This window comes from Marmota marmota, unplaced genomic scaffold (genome assembly GCF_001458135.2).
Source record: "Marmota marmota marmota unplaced genomic scaffold, marMar, whole genome shotgun sequence".
NCBI lineage: Eukaryota > Metazoa > Chordata > Mammalia > Rodentia > Sciuridae > Marmota > Marmota marmota.
Genome location: NW_026000229.1, coordinates 40,885,557 through 40,908,536, shown reverse-complemented (window position 1 = coordinate 40,908,536; position 22,980 = coordinate 40,885,557). Strand labels below are relative to the sequence as shown.

Here is a 22,980-nt window from a genome sequence, read left to right as displayed (position 1 = left end):
GACAAGAGTATATATATATATATATATATATATATATATATATATATATAATTCTACATGTATATAAAATTTATATATATAAAATTCTCAGATGGGCACAGGAAGCCATCTGAAAATTGATACCTTGATCCAGGGATGTAGCTCAGTGATGGAGCACTTGCCTAGTATATGTGAAACCCTGGGTTCAACCTTCAGTTCCTCAGGGAAAAATAAACAAACATACAAAAACCTGATGCCTGCATGGGAACACAGTCATATTTGATAATCACTTAAACAGTTCACCAGTGAACATAAAAGCTTTGGGATTAAGCTATAAGAGCGGTCTTTATCAAAGAGCTATCAAATAATCAGTGAGATTTTGCCACACAGCTCTCAACTTAGGCTTTGCAGAAACTAATGCAAAAACTGAGCCTATAATTGACTAATAATGACCCCATATTTCCATGCTCCCTTAGCATTTTTTTTAAAAAATCCACTGTGAGGCAGGGCTTAAAACAAATGTAACAACTCATGAGCTGCCTGCAGGTATCTTGAAACACTGAAATGGAACCTATAACTTTTCACCATAGGGAAAAAAATAAGACTGCTTTTATAGAGAATTCCAACGTGTCTCCAAACCTACAGGGAATAATCCAGCATTCATCTCATCTATTGATTAAAAAAAAAACAACTTTTTCTTTTTAAAAGACCAGAGTAGCACCACCCCCAGAACACTTGGGTTATTTATTGTCAGCTTGTGACAGAGTCACACCATATATTCTAGAAAAAGAAATAAGCCATTTTAATTTTACCGTTGTAATATGACCAAAGTCATGGGAGAATCCTTTTCTAAATTATTACTTATGAAATTGCTATATATTTTCAAGCCAAAACTAATTCTGGTTTATTTACAACAGTAGAGGTGTACTTCAAAGAAAAGAAAAAAAAATCTAGACAGTCATATTATAATAAGATAACTGTGGTATTGAAATTAAGAGTATCAACAAGATTTGGTGCAGGGATTAGCAGGAGTGTATCTTCATTATCTAGTTATGTTAGGCAAATCATATTTCAGCAAATTTGGGGCAATGATTGGAAAAGGGCTGGTTGTTGGTCCATGTTAATGTCCTATAATGCTCAGAATAGCTAAGTAATAATATATCTTCATTTTCTGTCATCCCAGTATCCCACAACAATAATCTGTTGAGTTGTAAATTTTTTTTGTGGACACTCAAGTCAGATTCACAAATGTTTGTGTTATCTATTATAACCAAGAAGTGAAACTATAGTTTACAAAAAATTATCTGCCATTATATTGTGACTTGACAACTTATCTACGATTAGATAAAGACAACTTAAATTAGCTGGCAGATTTGGGACTTGGCAATTCAAAATATGAATAGCAAATGTAAAAGCATGAAAATGGCATTACTATTATATTTTAAAAGGATAATACACCTTTAAAGGGTGCCAGTGATTACTTTGCGTATTGTAAACAACTGCTGCCAATCAATTTAGAAAGTGGCACGCAGCACATAAACATAATAAGGCAAATTCCATTCAACCAACCTAATGCTTCCTACCCAAGTCTGTATTTCTTAACAGGAGCAGTAGGGCTGGATATCATCTTTACACTTCATAATCTGTTCCAAATTGCAAAAACAGACTACAGTTCAGAGAAGGCAGGACTTCCAGGAGTCCTCTGAAAATCTGTGCAGTAACAGTCTGTAAACTCAAAATTGATCCTGAACAAATAAGATCACTTTATGACCCTGTCCTGCCACAAAGCTGAAGGATAGTCACTGCTCTCATAGCCCAGGAAACCTGGCCTCTAATTTCTAATAATTCTGCTTCTTCACAAAACACTCTTGAAAACTATGGTCATGTGGAATGAAGAAATGGAAAAGTTTTTCTATGATTTGAATGAATATTCAGGGGTTTCACTAAACAGAATTTAATGGTACTCTATTCTTAGAATTTTAAAGAGCTGAATATTCACATATGCACATGCCTTCTATTTTCCTTTATTCAAGGGTCCTGAATTCCCCATCTCCTTGAATTCTTCCACTTATTTCTAAACAATTATACTTCAAGTGATGTTTTATAAAAATGGATGGTAAACTTTGAGCTAATAATTATTTTTGCTTCTTTTTAATGGTAATTTAGTAAGCATTTCATTCTTCAATCCTCTCACTCAATTACTTATTTTTTAAAATAGGCTTCATTTTTTTAGATTAGTTTTAGGTTCTCAGCAAAATTGGGAGGAAGGCACGGAGATTTCCCCACATACATCTTGCCTCTGCCTCCAGTATACCCCCCCCCCTTATCATACCCCATTCACAGTGGTACATATATTATAATAAAAATGAAACTATGCTGACACATCATTATCACCCAGAGTTCACAGCTAACATTAGGGTTCATTTTTGACGGTGTACATTCTACAGGTTTGGACAAATGTATAATGACATGTATTCACCATTATAATATCATACAGTGTACTTTAAGTGCCCTAAAAACCCTCTGCCCTGCCTAACAGTCATTGACTATTTTTTTTTAAATGACTGTCAGTTAGTAGTCACACAATCTGGGAGTTAATTTTCTTAGCATGTCTCAGGTAGACTTTTTTCTAATCTGGACTGTCTGCGGTACATCAAAATGTTGTGTCCTGAAATGCTTTTGCACAGGGGACACCATGTACCTCCTCACCCCCATGAAAAGCCATTGGACCACCACCTCACCATTGACTTTGCCTCAATGTCAGTCAGCACCCATGTGAACAAAGGTTGCTGAATCCCAAACCCTCAGTCTCCCCTCTGCAGAAGCCCTCATGATCCAATTCTAAATACCAAATTGGAACTACGAGTCAAAGGTTATGACACAGAAGCTTCCAATGTTCCCCTCGCGACAGAGTCAATTCAGTTGCGATATTCTTTCTTCTAGAAGAGTTTCTAGGATTCAACACAACATTAAATTTCTTGGCCTGTCTCTTTAATTTGAGAAATTGTAAAAACGCCGACAGATGGTACACAGAATTGACTTATGTCCTCTATTCTTTACTGAAGAAGGGAGTGCATAGAAACTTTAATAAAGGCAGAAGCTACAGTATGAAGGTCGCTATTAGAATTATCTAGAGGCTCTGGAGACAGCTAGCACCAGAACATGCAGGCTTTCTTTCTCAGACATTCTTTACAGCCAAACAACACTATTGCAGGTTGCCACTGGTGATCACAACCCGGACGGACTTTTAGTACTCTCCTGTCCCAATAAGCACATGATGGATGTGCCATTAGCTCTGAACCTCTGCAACCTCAGAAATTATTCCTCTTCCCACCCCAATCTCCTGCCCCCACCCCTCAAAATCATTATGAAATAGGAAGAACACTCAAGCTTACAGTTAATTGGAAACATTGCAAGAGAAGAGGAATGCTTAGGACAGCATGTCCACGGGAAAATAAATCACCCAGCATTGTTATTTAATGCATTGTGACATCATTTCCTGAAATTAAACAGGGATGACACCAATTCAAGTGATCTCCAGTATAAGGTTCCATTCAAATAACTCACAGATGTTTTCTCCTGGCAAGCAGGAAAACAATGCGAGGGCTCCGTGAGGGGCAGCCTTACTCCTCTGCGTGTGAGAGGGAAGTTCCCTCTCTGCTGGTGTTTTTCAGCTGTGTTCTGCATGTGCATCCACATTAGGATTCCTCAGTCTGTGAGCCTCACTTGTATTCTGTGCACATTTGCATCTCTGAATATGAGAAAGGCTATCTCGTCTCTTACCGTATAAATAAGGCCAGCATTTCATATTTGGTATGAATTTGGCCCATAGCTATTAGTTTTTAAGTAGACCAATCTCCGAATCATAGAGGCACTAATTTTCTAGTAGAAATAACTAGTATCTAGGAAATACTGATTAAGTTAACCAGTTATTCAAGGTCCTTAAAAAGATGTCTACTGATAAAATAGTCACAGTGTTCTCATGGATATGCTTTTGGAAATGGACAAGTACAGCCATTGGCATAGGATAAATGAGGTAGGCAGTACTATGCATTTAACCTCACCAGTGTCTATGAGACACCAGAGGCCTCCAGCAGCTGGAAAACCAAGCACACAATCAAAATTCCAAAATACTTGAATCTGTGCACCATGTTGGAGCATACCAACTGACTGTGTCTTTGGAGCCACACAGCAATCCCACCAGTAGGTAGGGCAGATATCTACTATTTTCATTTTGAAGGTAAGAAACAGATTCAGAAAGACTGAATGACTTACCCAAGACCAGAGAGCCCAAACCCAGGTCTAATTTCATATTCAGTGCCCCTCCGGCTTTCTGAAATTCATTCCACAGTGTCTCTCAGAGAGTCTAGACTTGAACACTCTGAGGAAGCAGGCAAGTCTGTATTCCATTGACCAGAACCCAAAGGGTGAAAGGAGCTTTCTCTACTAAACCAAGGTCCAGTTGAGGCATCACCAGTTTCTTCTCCACCTCCCACTCCATCCCAGAAGGCTCACCAGGATACTCTGTCTCTGATTGATACCAGGACTCCAGGATGCTCTCACCTAGCATCCACAAGCTGCCAGAAAATGTTGATTCAGCTTTTAGAAAGTGAGGTTTAGAGCATGTTCTCTCCTACTAGCAGGTGTTGGGGACTTATTTGTCTCCCTGTCTCATACAGTGCCAGGAAAGGATGTAGTAACTTCCGATGCCCATGTCCATGAAGCAATGCTTCTCGCTAGCCATATAACTAGATTAAACCAAGAATTATAGTTACTTTATATTAAGTACATATGAGTATCTCATTTAACCCCATAATAACTCTATTAGGTGTGTCTAGAATTATCCCCATTGTACAGATATGGAAAATAAGGCTCAGAGTTATGTCTTAAAAAAAATTTACTATATTGCACATTCCACACCCTGTGCTCTCAACCTAAACATTCCACTCCCTCATTTAAGAAAAGAATCCATCAGGATCTGTTCAAGATGAAAAGAAATAGTTAAGGGCTGGGGATGTGGCTCAAGCAGTAGCGCGCTCGCCTGGCACGCGTGCGGCGCTGGGTTCAATCCTCAGCACCACATAAAAATAAAATAAAGATGTTGTGTCCACCGAAAACTAAAAAATAAATATTAAAATTTTTTTTTCTCTCTCTCTCTCTCAAAAAAAAAAAAGAAAAGTAATAGTTAAAAAGCATAATTAGTCTATCTCCCTCCCCCCTTCCTTTTCTCCCTCTGTGCACACATGTGTGTGTATGTGTGTTCACACATACAGTGCAATAACAAATTGGAGATAACTAATTTTGCTGTAACAAGATCTTGATGAACTCACTGAAGAGATATGTTTCTCTAAAGCAAGACACAACTGTATTTACTCATAACTTGGGAACACTGACTCAGAAGGATGATGTATGTTAAAACATATTTTTATTACCAAACTTAGACCTTTACCAAATCTCATGAAACACATTCTAATAGGCAAGATATGAAATAAGTGAAAACTGAGTGGTCGGCTTCATTTCTCTTTCCCACACCTACAGCTATGAAGAGGGGCAAAGCATTTTGCCACGGACAAAGGGCACAGTGTCTATAACCTGTGATTTTAAGAAGGCTGCATGATGTTATGTCACATTTAAGTAAAACTTTCTTCTGATTCAGTACACACATCTTCAACAGATGAGTTTTATCCCTGTGTTTTCAAATAAGACCTTTAGTTAAAAACTGGTGGGAGCCAGTGTGGTCTTTGGGTGTGAGCACTTCCTGTTCTTCTTCCATAAAAAAGTAAGCTCTCTACAACACAACCAGGGGGGCTCTCAAAAGTGTGCCTGAGAGCCCAAGTGGGATCAATGAGGGATTCTTGGTGGGGAGGAGTTCTTCATGGTTATAAATAAACTATCAGCCTGGGTATTATTGCTGTTTCTTTCTTTGACTATCTTTGAAGTCAAATAAAAATAGTTGTAATGGCAAGGTTACTTTTATGATATCATAATCTCCAATGTGTTAGCAAAAGGAATATACTTTCCTACAATTTGATTTCTTTTTTTTTTTTTTTTTTACATTGAGGCCTTTCTAGAAAAGCACATACATTTCTAATAGATTCTTTCTCCAGTTTTCTCTATATTTCTTAGCCAGAGAAGCCAGGCAGAGCCATTGACCAATGGAAGAGAGTAATGTATGTACAACATCTTTGTTAGTTGAATTTCTAAAAAAATACTTATGAGTTTATTTCCTAAAAATTATTGTGAATTTTCTAAAGGAGTTTTTTTTTTATTATTAAGATATTCTGGAAATAGGTGGTTAGACAATATAAAGTAATTATGGAAACTCAGAGGAAGCCAATTCAAAGTGTTTGACTCTGAACATGGAAACTCTCTAATTCATCAAATAGCTTGAGGTTTTAAAATTCCACTTTGGATTTAATTTAAATATTTTCTTCATGTTGTAACCAGTTATCAACATTTGTTACCCTTTCCCCCCTAAAGTTGGTAGTACACAGGAATTTCAGAGATTGTTTTAACTGTTACAGTTGTAGTGGAATTTGTTCTTCCAAGAAAAAACGAAGGTTAATGATTTTTGTCATATTGAGACTAAGACTTAACAATTGCTACAGTTGGCCTTTGTTGAGGTGGGCTTTTTTTCCCCTCTGGGCCTTTTGAGGCATTCAGAATAGGTGACAATAGCTTGCAGTTGAGAACATATGTAGAGAGACCCCTGTGGCTTATTGGAAAAAGTTGCTCCATGCTGGTTGGGTGTTTGGAAAAAAAAAATACAACCAGAGTTCTTTTATGTTCTACTAGTTAATGAATGCATGAATGTCAAAATGGGCCAATGGCCCATTCAGGGGGCAAAGCCTCAGCAGCCCCCTTCTTTAAGAACACATCCTGAGATGCAAAATACATTTGCTTAACAAATTAAAATAATGAGATAATTCAATTAGCTTCTTTTTTAAAAAAGAAAGAAAAAAGGGTACATCGGGGATTATTGTAATACAAGAACAGGACATACTGCACAAAAGGGAACAAACCAGTTTGAAATAATGTTAAAGAGACTAATAATGGAGGAATGCACATTGAATCATGCACTTGTAAAGAAATTTACATGAAATAATAATTTAGACTACATCTATTTTCAGTGAGCTCTAGCCAACATTTCACTTTGAAAGCTGAAATTAATTAAATGACAGAAAAATATACTGGGGCATCTCTATTTCCAAGGACTTCCTCATGCCTGTTAGTGCATATAAGAAAAGAAGTCTAAATTAACATGTCGCTAGTTAGGGCTCTCTATTCTTGGTTTCTGAGCTCAGAATTACAGCTGAGTAAATCTTTGAGCTCATTAAAGATTGGAAACTAAAAGTTTTACAGGACCATCCTCATCAAAGTTACTGAACCTCTTCTCTCCGGTGGGAGTAAAGTGTGAATGAAGAGGGAACACATTTTCAAAGAGAAACGGGGGGGGGGAGGGGGGCGCACGGGGATTTCCTTAAGATACAAGGGAGATGCAGAAAAGATAAGGAGGATGGGAGACAAGGCCAGTGGGAGAAAGTAATGAAGGGGCCAAGTTGTGAAAGAAGGTCATGGGGAAGAGAAAATAAAGCACTTAGTGAACAGTAAAGTGGAGGAAGGGGAGAGGAAAGGGTGATAGAGGCTGAGGCAGAGCCTGGCTCTGACTTAATGTCCCTGAGCAGCACCAGAATGTAGGATCAAGGAAAGGAGGCTACAGATGCTGCAATGTGTCCCTCTCATTTGGAAAACAAGGAAGACGAAAGTCCAGAGAACTCACTGGGCTTAACAGAGATTCAGCCTTTTTACAGGGGCGAACTGAACTTGAAATGCAGGTTTCTTGATTCCCGGGCTCTGGTTATTTGAGTCTTCTCCCCACCTCAAGGATAGACATTCATTAAACACTTTAGTTGAACAGAGAATTCTGCACAAAGCCTTGTACACATTTAACTAGATGAATGCTCTACTGGGGTGAGGATAACTTCTTACAGTTAGTTCACAGTACAATAGAACCAAATGCCCTGGAATCCTTGGTCACCCACGATTCTCAGCCAGTGGCCACAGTGCATGGTGGCACATTCCCCAACAAGGAGATAGGAGATATGAGCTTCTCGGGACAAGGCAAGAAAACTACCGAGGCTCCTGACGCTTCCACGTGAGAATCAACCCACGGAATATGGGCAGAAAGGCTGGGGGAACAGGAAGTTTTAAAATCAAGCAAAGAAAACAGCACTCGGCTTCTCCATATTTCCCCCCTCTGACTCTGAGTGTTTTGATGGCAGAGACTGTGAGATTTCTATGCAACTGCTAAAGATGATAATGAGTTTAGCAAAGTCATCATAACATGGTGAAAAAATACATGAGGTGGTGACTTGGAAGGCTTGGGTCCTGGACTCAGCTTGACCTTCAGCTGGTTGCTTCCCTTTCTGGGTCTCAGTTTCCTCACTGGTAAACACAGCAGCCAAATCCTCTAGGTTCTGCTATTCTGTGACATTGGTTTGGATGACACAGAGGCTGAAAACACATGCAGGTGTTTGCTTAGAAAAGCAACTGTCCAAGTCTTTATTTTCGACCAGTAAAAGCAGAGCATGACAGAGGACGGGGGCGAGGAAAGCAGCCAGGTGAGCTGGTCAGGAGAAAGCAGCCCGTCTGCCATAGGCGGCTACCCCGTCTGTCTTAGTTGCTACTCTAACCAAACAAACCTCGGGTTAAAAATGAGAAAACCCTCCCCTCACACTCACTCGACTTCCAAATTAAAAACATTTTACAGGTTAGTAAATCTCCAGCTGAGGTGATGTAGCAAAGAACAGCTGTGAAGTAATTTTGATAATGATGAGAATAATAACCACATGGCAAGGTTCAGGGCTTTGCTGTTGCAGCTTCAGTGCTCCTGAATAGATAAAAGTGATTAAATACTCCTGATTATCCCTGACCAATATGTAATGGATTTACAGCCCTTTCAATTAGTCAGTATTTGCTTAGGACTCATTATTTTGTCTTTGGTTAAGTAATCAGCCCAGAGACCGCATGTTCTGTCTAATTCCTCTGAGCCGAGTCGTGCAGGGCCCTGACCTTTGAAATGGCCATAGCTGCAAGGCAAGAATAACCACTACCACGGCAGCCTCGTTGGTTCTCCCAGCTAATCCTGACACCACAGGCCAGATCGATACACCTTAGTTTGCTACTAATGTCCTTACATCAAAATGGCCGATTTAGGAATGTGAATCTATCACTTTTCCCTCCTCACCACCGCACCACCCCTTGCCCTCTGCAGCTCCGGTGAGAAGAGCAGATCAGCAGCCACCATCATAAATAAAAGTGGAACCTTGTGCTGGACCCATGACACTGTAACTAATGTCATTCAGCATGGCGACACACAAGTTGGATAATCAAAGACCTTCAGCTTCCAACATGCTCCTCTGTTTTTAAGCATTAGCCGAAACAGAATGGTCTGAAAACAATATCATGTCAAGAAGCATCCTCTGAAATTTTTACCATTTTCTCAGAATTTCCAAGTGGACAATAAAATGTAAGCATTCCTAGTTCCTCTGTAAAAGTATATTGTCATTTTTTTTTTTGTCACGAGAGTCTTAGAGTCAACAGTATATACTGACACATAAAACCCATTGCAAAAAGGAGAATAAAGATAAATTGTTACTTTAAAAGTGTTGCACATGGTTAATCCTCTCCCGGAAGTGAACAGGGTTAGTTCTTAAGATAATGGACTTGAACAGCAAAAAAGAAATCTTTGATTTCCACCTTACAAACAAAGGCATTATAGTACCTATAACCCTTCAGCATTTGTCATATTAATACATGACATGTTTGTAAACTGTTTCAGCAAGGAAAGCTGCACCTGATACTGTGAGCTTGGACATGCATGTGGCAAGATACTTTTTTTTTTTTTGCCTCCTGGAAGAGATGGCTTTTGTTAATAATCAGCAATGTTTATGGATTTGTGAGCTCCTTCCTTCCAGCCGTTTCCTTTAGTTGTGGTTGCATTATCTGAGGTTTCTCTCATATCATTCAGCATAAAAAAACACATTTACTCATATATACTGTTTAGGATCTCTGACCACTTTGAGTAAGGTCCACTGCTGGCCTCTTAAAATGAAACCCTGCTACCTACTGGAGGATGCTGTTTGCATGGTAATATTGATAACACTTGAACTGTTTTGTTGGTCATCAGATTTCAAGAAAAACAGGCACTCTTAATTTTTAAACTAATCGTGAGATTCGCTAGAAGAACTTAGCAAAACAACAAAAACTTTTTTTCTCTCTCTCTCTCTCATTGTGACTTACTGTGAGATGCTGGAAGAGCCACGCTCTCATGATATTTGTTGCTACTTTGGGGAAAATGCCTCTTTTCTTCTGGCGTTTTTTGTCCTTGTCTGGATCGTCATCGTCACCCGTACCAGGTGAAGCTACACTGTTGTCTAAACCGTCCCCTAGTAGGAAGAAATGAAAACGCATTAGAGAAAACATAGTAAGGGTGCCAACAACAATGTGCGGCTAATGACGAGCTCAGCTAAGCTTGTTGAAAGAAATCCATTAAGCGGGTATATTCTCTTTCATTAAAGTATAATTGGAGACACAAATATGTAAAAGACAAAATTAAACCAGGCCTCTTCAAATGTTAATTTTGTGTGTCTCACACTCGCCCATATCATTAATTCAATTATAATTGTGTGCTTGACACAGTGCAGTAGCTCTTTGTCAATTATGGAATCCAATGTGGGAAAACCGCCATCAGAAAACCCATTCGGTGGAAATGCATCCCCATGCCCAGAGTGAACACATACTGTAGGGTAATCAAGTTAAATGTTCTGTAGTCTATATATTCTAGGCTGCCTGCATAGGTGACAGTAACTGTGTCACTGTTGATTGCACATAACGCACTGCCTGCTCAGCCCCTCCTAGAACTGTCACCTCCTAAGCACGCACATTCGCACACTCCTCATATGACCCTGCACTCGGCATTTGCATGACATGAAAACTTTTAGCTCTCTGCACCACTGATCATTATCATGAGGGGGGAAAAAGATACACATCAAGGTAGGGTGCTCACTTAATCAGAAGTTTCTATCAACATCTTTCTCTTCTGTGCTTTTCTCTGGCATTAATTGTGCATTAGCAAAAATCATTTACTTTTAACAGTCATAGTTATTTTTTCTTGCCCTCCGGCAAAAATGCCTTGAAAGCCTGCCTGGAGGGCATCTAAATTATGTATCTGAAAAACTCTTCTGGCAAGGCATTGCAGGACCCCTACTTTCTTAAAATTCATACGAGCACGTCTTCCTGTTTTTGGGAAGGCATCAATCAAGAGCAGCAATATATGCCATATCCCTACATTAATATTTGAACTAATAACTTTAAAAAAAGGAAAGAAACAAGATCCGACTTGTGGCATAATCAAATGCAAAATAAATGAAGAATACGGGGACAGCACTGGGGCTTTATAGATGGCTGTGTTTTCCTTGCACATCATTAGCCTGGAGCCACACGAAAGAGGAAAACAGAGAAGTGGAGAGTTTATGCTCCCTGCTGGTGTTTAAGAAGCCAGGGTCCTGGAAGGACATCTGGGAATTGCGCTGAGATGGGGGTTTTTGTAATTTAAGAATAGACATTCATTAGCAGTAAATGCCATAAATCCCATGCTAAGTAAAAACCTTGTCCAAGAAAGCCTAAAACAATAAACTCTGTGCTCAATGTAGCCTGAGCTGGACGCTCTGGAGCTTCCCGAGGAATGCTATAGATCCACCAGCTCATTGCCAGACCCGCTCCCCGACTCCTGGACTGTGCGACAACACAGACTTCCTGCCCGCTGGGTCACTGGCCTTCTAACTTGAGATCTGCTCTGTGGGCTTCCCTGTACCTGTTCTTTTCCTTTCTCGCAGAAAACACCCTCAACCTTCTTTGACCAGAGAAGCAGAAAAACCACAGCAAAGAGCTGGCAGATTAATTTTATTGACATTTCCATTTTCACTGCAATGCGATACCCTCCATCACATGGAAGAGATGACCCTCACTATTTACAGACTGACAGGCCACTTCATTACAACCACCCTGCCCCAAGGCAAAGCAGCTCCCTTCCATCTGCCCAAACACTAGAGCATGACCCCGAAGTTGCTGTTCTCTTTTTCTTTGCCTTCTGTTATGATAAAAAAAAAAAGAGGGAGAGAAACAGAGACCCCAAATAGTGAAAGAACAAACCAGTGTACAGGGAAACAAAAGGCATTTGACTTTCTGAATACTGGATATATAGAATCCAGTCTGCATCTGCCTACCCTCCTGCACACCCATGTCCACCAGGGGGTCACCTGCACAAGAACACACACACACACACACACACATACACACAGGCTCACGCAGGGACACGTGCACACGCTTTCCACCATGCCAAGGAACTGCTGCAAGGCAAATTCTCACCCACACTAATGGCTTCTGACTGCTCCTTGGCAACCCTAGCATTTTAACCTGGGTGGATGTGCTCTCCAAAATACAGACTCTGGAGCGATCTCATCAGCTGTTCATGTGACACAGATGGAGAGTGGCTATTAGGAGCCAGGCAGTGGGCCTTGGGGATCTGAGGTGCTGTTCTGTAGCCCGAGGCGATTTTGAAAAGCAGTACCCGGAGATGAGGGGAAAAAAAAACCACACTGCAAGTGCAAGTTTGAAGTCTGTCTGTCTGTCTATCTACTTACTGTGGATAGAGATATCTCTGTCTCTTAATGTAAAATCTATGTGGGCTATCTGAATGTACATTTCAGATAATGTATGTATGGAATAACTCTTCCTTCAGTGTCTTCCAAATATAAAAACACACTCTGTAAACAATGCCTGTGTGTATATATTTCTTCCTAAGCACATATGGTTTCTGTGTATATGTTTAAGCTGAAATTGTCAGGATTTTGTTAAAATCTCATTTAGCTTTTTTGATAGATTTTTGAATACACTTATTTTAAAAGGTTAATGGCTTAATTGAAGGAAGTTCAACGAAAAAAGGCATTTGCCTTTTTAACCCAATCAATGACCTTAAAAATGAGAGACAGCATTTCCACAGTGCATTTTCTCTTGTTTAAAAGCAAAGAGGTCCGATAATGCCTTCAAACTATATGAATCACTATATTTAGCTCCAAAAAAAAAAAACATAGCAAGCTTGAACATTCTTTGATGGTGACTGACTTAAATTGGAGAAATGGTAGCATTACATGAATTTTAATATAAAGCAGTCCATTTTAGACAAATGTTATGCAATATTTAAATTTAGATTTCATTTAACAAATAATTATAAAAATATGTCTGGCTTTTTATTAATAACAAAATACTTTTAATATTAGTGTTTATATCTCTATAAAAAAGAGGGATTTTCATCTTCCAACGTAACAATGAATACCATCATTCTTTCCTCCAGTGGACTGTGAACCAACTCCAGAATAGAGTAGCAACAACAGCATAAAGGAAAAATTGAAAGGAAACTATGCTTTGCAGCCTAAAATAAAATTCTGCAGATGATGCTAGAGTTAATAAATATTAAAGAAGATATTGTATTTTTGTTTTAGGGCTGTGTGTGTGTGTGTGTGTGTGTGTGTGTGTAGGATGGTTGGAAATGGTTGGAAATCCCTCATACACGTGCCAAACCAGTTCATATGCTCAAGGTATGTATACTAGCACAATTGCCCATGCCAAAGGACATTTGAAAGCTGATAGCATATAGTTCACCATCTGAAGTTAGGATTCAAGATTATGGACTCCTTGAGGGCAAGAACTGTTTCTTGCTTATCTTTTTTATCCCAAGAACATATCCCCATGCCTTTCCAGAGCACATACACAGTGATGTTGGGTGGATGAATGACTGAATTGATTGATGAGCTTACTCAAGGGCCCTTCGGTCTTTCTGACTATCTCTACTCTAGGGAACACACTTACATGGGGCTCTTAAGAGCTGGTTCCTATGGTATAAATAATGCCATTAATAATTTGAATATTAATAATTTGGCCTGGGTCAGTCACCTGTGTGTACACAGTTGCTCTAAACACACCAGGAATGACGCATTAAGTGTGTTGCTCTAAACACACTTAGAAGGCCTAAGTGCCTACAGGAGCCTGTTTGAGGGACTAACCACAGGCCCGATTCTACCAGCACTGCTATCTCTGATGCTGAAAATCTAAACAGAGAAAGGCTGGGTGTGCCAGGTGTGGTTGTGCATACCTGTAATCCCAGCTGCTCGGGAGGCTGAGACAGGAGGATCGTGAGTTGAAAGCCAGCCTCAGCAACTTAGGGAAGCCCTAAGCAACTTAGTGAGACCCTGTCTCTAAATAAAATATAAAAAAGGGCTGGTTATGTTGCTCAGTGGTTAAGCGCCCCTGGGTTCAATGCCCAGTACCAAAAAGAAAGAAAGATTGGGTGGGCTTCATTTAAAAGATTGCTAATCCCCTGACCAAGGGAATAGTCTGAGTTTGGGGAAAGATACTTAACACAGATGTGCACTAGTGAACATTTATGTGACCATGAGAGGAAGCCTTTGAACAAATAAATACGGAAGATTGAATGATCAGGTGATATTGTTAAAAACACAGGTCCTAAAGCCTTACTCAGACTCACTGAGTCAAAATATCTTAGGGCAGGGACCAAGAACTGGTATTTTTAACAACGCCTTGGATTTGCTTCTGCCATTGGCCTGAAGCTGGTTTTTTGGAAGCCACCCAACCAGGTGACCTAACTTGAAATGGTACACAACCTCAGGAACAGTAAGTAGTTAAAATTCCACTTTCCTCCCATGAGCTGGAAATGATTATGATTTGGCCTGGGTCTTGTTCCCTGCAGGAAAGCCATAGCATTCTGACCATCATCAGAACTGCAACCCCACGTACTACACTGGCCATTATCACCCAACCCCATCCTAATCTTCTGGTGGTGAAGGTTAAAGAGAACTCAAGAAGCTGCAGGGCATTGGCTTCTCAAAATGAGGTCCAGCTGCTTCAGCGTCAGCTAAGAGATTGTGAGAAATGCAAATTCTCAGGCCAACTGAGTCTGAAATGCTAGGTGTAGAACCCAACAATTTGCATTAATAAGCCCTCCAGGAGGTTGTAATGCCCACTTCAGCTGGAGGACCCACTGTGGGCAGTAGAGATGATCCCCTTAGTTTACTACCCCTTGTTGCTTGAAGGCCTCAATCTAATCTCTGCATCCTCCTTCTGTTTTAAGACTGTGAAGTATTTTGAGAGCATCTCTAGTTGGATTTACACTCATGCTCTGGATGAAGTTACACATGCTTCCCATGACTGGACAGGGCACTACTCTGCTAAGTAGATCCAGCATACTCCTACTTAAAAGAGAAAGGCTGAGAGCCTAGATGCTGGAAGCTAAATCTTGGGATACTACCATCATCCAGGAGTAGACAAAATCCATAAGCACAAAACTGTTTATCTGGAGAATCAAGGAGGATGTGGACCTACTACAAGAAGATTGGCAGATGACCCTATAGCAGACATTCTCACCCATAAAATTCTTGGTCATAAAAACTACCCAGGCAAAAGGACATCATTTCCTGCCATTGGCATAATGTCTTACTCTCTTTAGCCAAAAATCTGTCTGTATTGTAGACATCAATTACTTGGTTTGGAAAAAAAAAAAAAGATGATAAAAACAGCAGGTGCTAGTATGAGTCTTAACCACAGGGGCATGGAACTTTCACTGTCCCTCAGAAACACAATGCAACAGCCACAATGGTCATAGTGCAACTCCTACTTACACTGTCCCCCAAAAACAAATATTTGCAATGAGACAACTGAGACTAGGATGGTCAGTCTTTGCCCACGATTCTATAGCTACATGTGGTCAAAGATAAACTGGAACCTAGGCAAGGCAATTTTAAGTCTAGTCAAATACTACTGGAATTCTCAGAAACATTGCAAATTATTTTACTTTTTAAAGCATTACCTTGTCTGAACCCTGTAATCAATGACAGGTCCACATAAGGCCAATTCTATAGGGAAAAGTCTAAATGCAGAGAAAAGATTAGTTTTAGGGCCCAGAGGTTGAGACTTAGCAAGAACTGGTCCAGCTTGGCCTCAAATAATGTGCACACTCCCAAAGCCAGCCAGAGATTGCAAGGGTTTTAAATGCAATCAGTACAGCAAGAATCTTTGATAACTCAGGATTTTTTCTTAATTGGTTTACCATGGTCCAAGTGGAGACCCTGATATAGATAGCACCAGTCTGACCCCAGAGATGCTACAAATTTGAAAACTTCCTATCCATACTTTCAGGCTCTCATGAGATTTGATGCCATCACTTGGATACTATTAAACACTTCATAGAACTGTGATTAAAATGATACATTTCCCTTCCTTGAAGCCACTTTTTAAAACACAGAATAATGTTTCTATGATATTTGGCACATTGTCAAATAACAACCATCTAAAACTAGCGTCTCAGTTAGTGTATCTTCAGAGAAATAACTAGGACAAATAAAATTTATTTGGAGCCAGGCATGGTGATGCGCACCAGTAATACCAGTGGCTTAGGAAGCTGTGGAAGGAGGATTGTAAGTTCAAAGCCAGCCTCAGCAATTTAGCAAGACCCTGTATCCAAAATAAATAAATAAATAAAACAAGGGCTAGGCAAGGGCTGAGGATGTAGCTCAGTGGTAAAGCAATCCTGAGTTCAATCACTGGTATTTTTACTTCCTTTGGGTAAGCTGATAGTGCATCATTTAATCACCACTTCTTGTTTTGGACTAAGTTTAATAGTTAAATACATTCATACAAAATATATGCAAAATAAACTAAGAATGACCCAAAAGAGCAAGGCTTTTTTTCCTTATCTTTTTTGAGCAATAAAAATCGATTATCTTTATTATTACTTTCATGTTTTGCAATTTAAATCTACTAATTTCATAGATAGACAGACATCAATATCTTCCAAATAGCTCGCTTCCAGGAATTAGGTATATTCAAGAACATATAGATATTTATAGATGTTATAAGTTATTCTAAACCTATATACAAATTAAATTGTAGCTTTAAAAAAAAAACCTCAACCATTCGTATACAAATATTGAAATGTGTGCATAAACTGAATATTTTTGCCCATAGTCACATATACTTGCACATACATACACAAATTTATGCAGTTCCTAAAATGTTAATACTTAATGCTAGGTAGGTATTTTTTGACATCTATTCTCGATCTTGAGAATGTCCAGAATATTGTTTCCTTCCTTTACCGACACTGTTGTCATTTTCCTTCCCATCATGATCACAAGTAATGGTCACTGGCACTTACAGTGTTCTGATCCTGACTGTATCTTCACAACAAATGAATGACAAGATTGCTGGCATCAGCTCCATTTTACAGATAGGAAGGCCAAGACTCAAGAACTCAAGAAACTTGTCATACAGAAGTGGCAGAGTGGCACTTATCCTTCAAAGCCCATGCTCACATCCTCTGCCCTCACCCTCAAACTGCTGGAAGGGCAGGATGATGTGCAGGCTGAAGCTAGCCTCTGGATTACCCCTCACCACTAAAGAAATAAACCCACAGGGGAGGGGGTGCAGGTATTTGCATCTATGTCCCAAAGAGACATTGAGAAAAAAGTATAAACCAACAAATAAGCAGATGCATATTTTTACACTGACAAGAATATCCATTATCTATACAGTGAGTCATTTTTGTTTCCTTTAGATCTAAAGCTTACATTAAATATCATTTTGAAACAAGGTTGTCTGCTAAATTTAAAGATGTTTTTAGAGTCAGGGATCTTTCAAGACTCCATGTTTTAATCCTTCCTGTTGGCCGGGAATGCCCTTTTTCTTTATTCCCCCCCCCCCAGCCCCTTTCCATTCTTTTTCACTGGCAAACTCCTATCAAGCCTTCAAAACCCAGTGAATAAAGGGATCTCCTTTGTAAAGCTTCCCCTAGTTCCCACTAACAGAGTTAGTGTGCTATACTCTCTACTTCTTCAGCAGTTTGTTCTTACTTCTCTTGTGCTTATTTTTCCTGTTTTTAATTTATCTATTCACTAATTTGTCTGTGAGCTTGCAAGGTAAAAACCTGTGTCTTCCTCATTTCTGAATCCCAAACACTGACAGAGCAAATACTCAAATGTCAGTGGAATGAACAAATTGGTAGCAGGAGCCTCTGGTCACATTTTTAGGACCTCATGAGACTTTGAGCTGCTTTGAAGAAAGTGCCTCTGAAAGAGATTCCCTGGCTTTAGCAGCCACCAAGCCTAGGGCTTCTTCCCTCTGTTCTCCCTGCCCTGTGGGCACTGGGTCATACCATGCTCAGTGTTTCATTGTGCACAAATATTCATGGTCCTCCTCAGAGACATCTGAGACACGTGTCACCTATTGTTTGTGAAAATGGTGCTCCATCTCAAATCTGACCATTGGAAAGAGAATGCTGGGAGAAAGGGAGCTACCCCCGTTGCCTAGGCTCTCAGGGTTATTAGGAAACATTACATTTATAAACAAAGTAAAATAAAGCCAGGGAAACCGCACCGCACAGTGCTTTGTGGACTAGTTTTCTCTCCATCATATCTTTATGTTTCTTTTTTCTTAAGTATTAACTTGGACAACAGGACTAAAATGCACTAAGAGTCAAAAGACATTTTCTTGCAGTGGTTGGGCATCCCACTGAGAAATCTGCATCAGGATTTCAAATGAGAATGGAGGAGAAAGACAAGAAGGAAGAAGAGAAACAGCAGCAGCTTCTCCTTAGTTCTTTCAGAATACAGCCTTGCAAAACTTGCTTTCCAAGAACCATCAGCAAAATAAATCTTTTTCCACAAGTAATTTACTTTTTTTCACATCAGATCGTTGAGTGGTGGGGGGCAGGGGGCGGAGCTGTAGACCCAGAAACGCGGGGAGAGTGAGGGACCAGCAGTGAGACCTGCTAATTACTGATCTCTTTTACTCTCCTGCTGTGCCTAACTGTCTGGACACGTTAAAGTGAAATTTTTCTGTGATTTTTCAAGTGACTAGTCATGGCCCACGAGCAAGGAGGGAAGCAGAGGAGATGAAATGCTTTCGTTTACATGCAACATTTACTAACTGTGTGGGTTTTCTGACATTAAAGAGAGGACAGTGACCCAGGCCACCTTTTTCACACTCAAAAGGTCACTGAAAAAACAAGTCTTCATCGGCTTACCTCGGGCTTCCCCAGTCCTGAACACCCTCCCCCCGGGGTAGGAGCAGAAAGGGAAAAAAAGAGGGGATTTTATGCTCCTTTCTCTTCAACTTTTCAGGCGGTATAAGCAGCATTTAGCAAATTCAGCCCCAAATGGCTCCAAATGCTCAGAGCTGCAGGGGCTCATTCTTTGTTATCCTCCCTCTATTTACACAGGATTTACGCAGGCTCTCCACTGAAGAGACCGAAAGCACTTCCATTCTCACCAGCTTGACTCTGGATTGTGGCCGTGGCAGCGGCACCCTGGCCTGCAACTGGGGGTGGGGGGGAGCGGGGAGGGGAGAGCAGTGGGGGGGTCTGCAACCTGGAGAAGGTGACAAACTGCTTGCTGAGTGATCCTGAGACAACCTGGCTGGTGCAGGCAGCTGCAAGGAGGACAGGCCTGCGGAGATGGGCTAACCTTCCAGAAGAGAAACAGAAACCCAGCCAAGGCTGTGCAAATGTGCGTCCAGAGACAAATAACATGCACTTTAAAATATGCATCTATATGATATAATGGAAAGTGGTGGGTGAAGAAAAAAATTCAGACTGCAGCTTGGATGAAAACCACTTCACCCACTGGTTGGAAAAATAAAGTGTAAAAACAGACAGATGGACACATATGTAAATGTGGCTGTGTTTTAGGCTTTAGCTGGCAACGTGAGTGTTGTAGTATAGTTTTGCACGCCTGTATTTTCCATATCATGTTGAATCCTGTTAACTGTTGAACAGAAACATCCTCATACTGGTCCTTGACCAAATCAGTCCCCTCAATTTACCCGTTAGGAGCCATAAAACGGCTTTGTTTATTGACTGGAACACTCTCATCCTTTATAGCAGAAGTAAACGAAAGCTTACAACACTCTTAGCCTAGTCTTCACTTAATTTGGCTTTTCTCATTTGAAATATATATATTTCATTCATTGTCCTTTGAAACATATATATATATATATACACATACATATATATACATATATATGTATATATATATGTATGTATATATATATATATATATATATATATATATATACACACACACACACACACACACTCACTCACACACACAGAGTTCACTAAAAATTTTAAAGTGTTTTAAGAAAGGAAATCTATTCTCCTAAGTCTCCCACAGAATCCTCTAAAGGATACTGCCGGAATTCAACAGAAAAGTATATTCTGCTGCCATTATAATTCAGTAGATTGCTTAATCTCTGTGGTGCAGGATAAAAGAATGTACTTGTTACTCAGTTACCTGAAAAGCACATATAAAAGTACAGAGTATGTTCTGAAGTTATACACAGTACATCATAATAAAGCTCTTCTGGGCACTCTAATGATTCATTTTTAGTGATCTCTGGAATGCCCTTTTCCACAGTTAACACTCAGATTTTATTAAGGTAGAAAGCAGGGACAAATGTCCACTCAAGTCCCAGCTCTCAAATTTGACTCTACTTGCACTACAGTACCTACAGCTAAAGCTTTTTTAATGTTCTGTTCGCTTCCCTAGAGTGGCATTTCAGCTAACAGAGTTCACAATCTTTCAGACCTAAACACAGAAGGCTGCTATCTTCAAGTCATCCTAGGAATGTGCCAGATACCATCATCTCCCTCCTGTGATACAAAGAACCAGAAAGAGAGACCCAGAGAAGACCAAGCTGATCAAGTTACCAACAGCCCAGAATGCACCTCTCAGGAGGTTAATGTTTGAGCCAGCAAATGTTATAACAAGGAGCCTTGAAGTTGGGCTGAGGCTAGCCATTGAAATAAAGACCCCAAAAGAAAAAGTATGAATGGAACACATCTCTTTCCCCTAACAATTTGACATGAGGGTCATGGTGTTTGTGGAAATTTATATGAAAGTGGGTTGTTAAGATATATGAGTCTCTTTCCCGCCTCTCCTACAGAAGAAGAAAGGTGCTTAGGGAGAGATGGCTTCCCAATTTCCCTTAGCTATGTTTTAGTACAAATTGTGAAAATTATGCAAATAACAATTTTGGCACCTTTGCTGGAGGAAAACATTATTAAATTATGCTCTAAGTATTTTGTCTGCTTTAGTAATTACTCTCATGTAACTGTAAATATAAATAGCTGTTATTCTGTTTAAATTTTTAATCATGCAAAATATTGTCACACAAAATGTCCTTCTGTTGCAGTCTAACTGGGATTTTCTTTTTTAAAATACCCATATTTAACTGAAGTGGACTATATTTAGCATTGTAAAGTGTTTTAGTAAAGATAGCTGGCTAACATCTCTGAATCAACAGGTCTTTCAAGGAAAGATATGGCCTTTACACTTGCAAAAAGAATTTTCTACAAAAGGCCATTGATATAAAAAATATTTTAAACATTTTATACTAAAACTAGACAACAATTATTCTGCCTCCAAAAGTGTATTAACTACATCAAAACTATATACATTGACAATAATATTCTCATTTTATCAATTAAGGACAGAATTTTATATCTTATTATCATCTTAGCATATTATAATGTTAAGTGAAAAATTAAATATCAATCAAGTATCAATAAATAGTAAAATTTCTTGGAAGAAATAGTAAAAAAGAAAAGTTCTATCTGTAGTAGAAATTATTTCATTCCATTTTTGGAGTCCTTGCTTTATTATCATATTTGCTATCTAAAACAAAAATAAGGATTTTTTTTTCTAGTTGTTGATAAGCCTTTATTTTATTTATTTATACTTGGTGATGAGAATCAAACCCAGTGCCTCACACATGTCAGGTAAATGCACTACTGCTGAGCCCCAGCCCAGTCCTGCAAAATAGGGACTTTTTAATAATATAGTTGATGAGTTTGAATCTTTAAGATCATATTTCTCTGTGAATTTACATCAGCAGATATCAGTTCCAGGAACAAAGACAAAAAGACATTTTGAATATCTCCTCCACAATTAATTATTGTAAAATGAAAACAATCTAATATTTGAATAAAATTATAACTTTGAAACTAACATTGTTAAATGATACAGTTTTAAAAACCCACAATAACCTTTGTGTCAAGAGAAAAGATAGCCATCTCCATAATAATAATAATGTTCACTAAGACAACTAGATTGAGACATCTATCAACATTCCCTGTGGAAAGCTTTTAGCACTGCTAGTCACTGCTACCTGTGGAAGAACTGTGGTCTTGTGAAGCTGATGACTGGTTTCAGATGAGGACTTTTTAAACCATTAACACTTCACATTTGGAGGATGTTTGTTAACTTCTACACAGTTATAATTTGTATATTTTCTCAAAGAACATTTTCACACAACATAGTTTCCTAACCAAACTCTGAAATGTTGTTTAAGAAGTTAATAAATTAAACCATAAACATCGTAAAAGTAGCAAATATGCATTTAGGCATCCCATTTATGATTACTGTGTTAAATAAATCTAGTGCTATGGTTTTAGAACAAGCAGGTATGTTTTGCAACGTAATACAAATGGAGATCCATGATATATGTAATAGCCCCAGGGAAATAAATAATGTATCTATTTAGTAAGAATAATGTAAGATAGCACAAGTTGACTACTCTTTATACAGTCTTATGTTCTAAAGAACCACAGACACAGGAACCCATTAAAAACACTTTAAATGGAAAATGACCTTTAACACATACAGGATTTCTTTCAGGGTGGGGGAAAATATTCTAAAGTTAACAGTGATGGCTGCATAACTTCATTACAAATACTAACAAACACTGACTAGTTCACTTTACATGGGTGATTTGTAGGAAATGTGAATTATGTCTCAAAAAAAAAGCTATTTTATTAGAAAAAGAAGGAGGAGGAGGAGGAGGAGGAGGAGGAGGAGGAGGAAGAGGGTG

The 22,980-nt window shown here is 39.2% G+C and overlaps 1 protein-coding gene across 4 annotated transcripts in view; it reads right to left on the bottom strand.

Annotated features, from left to right (window-relative positions):
* Meis2 (Meis homeobox 2) overlaps positions 1-22,980 on the bottom strand; it is a 220,898-nt gene that overhangs the window by 133,661 nt on the left and 64,257 nt on the right. For all 4 annotated transcript variants that reach the window (XM_048793021.1, XM_048793022.1, XM_048793023.1 and 1 more), the window contains exon 5: positions 10,282-10,427. In XM_048793021.1, coding sequence (XP_048648978.1) covers positions 10,282-10,427 — 146 coding nt within the window. The remainder of the gene's footprint in view (positions 1-10,281; positions 10,428-22,980) is intronic.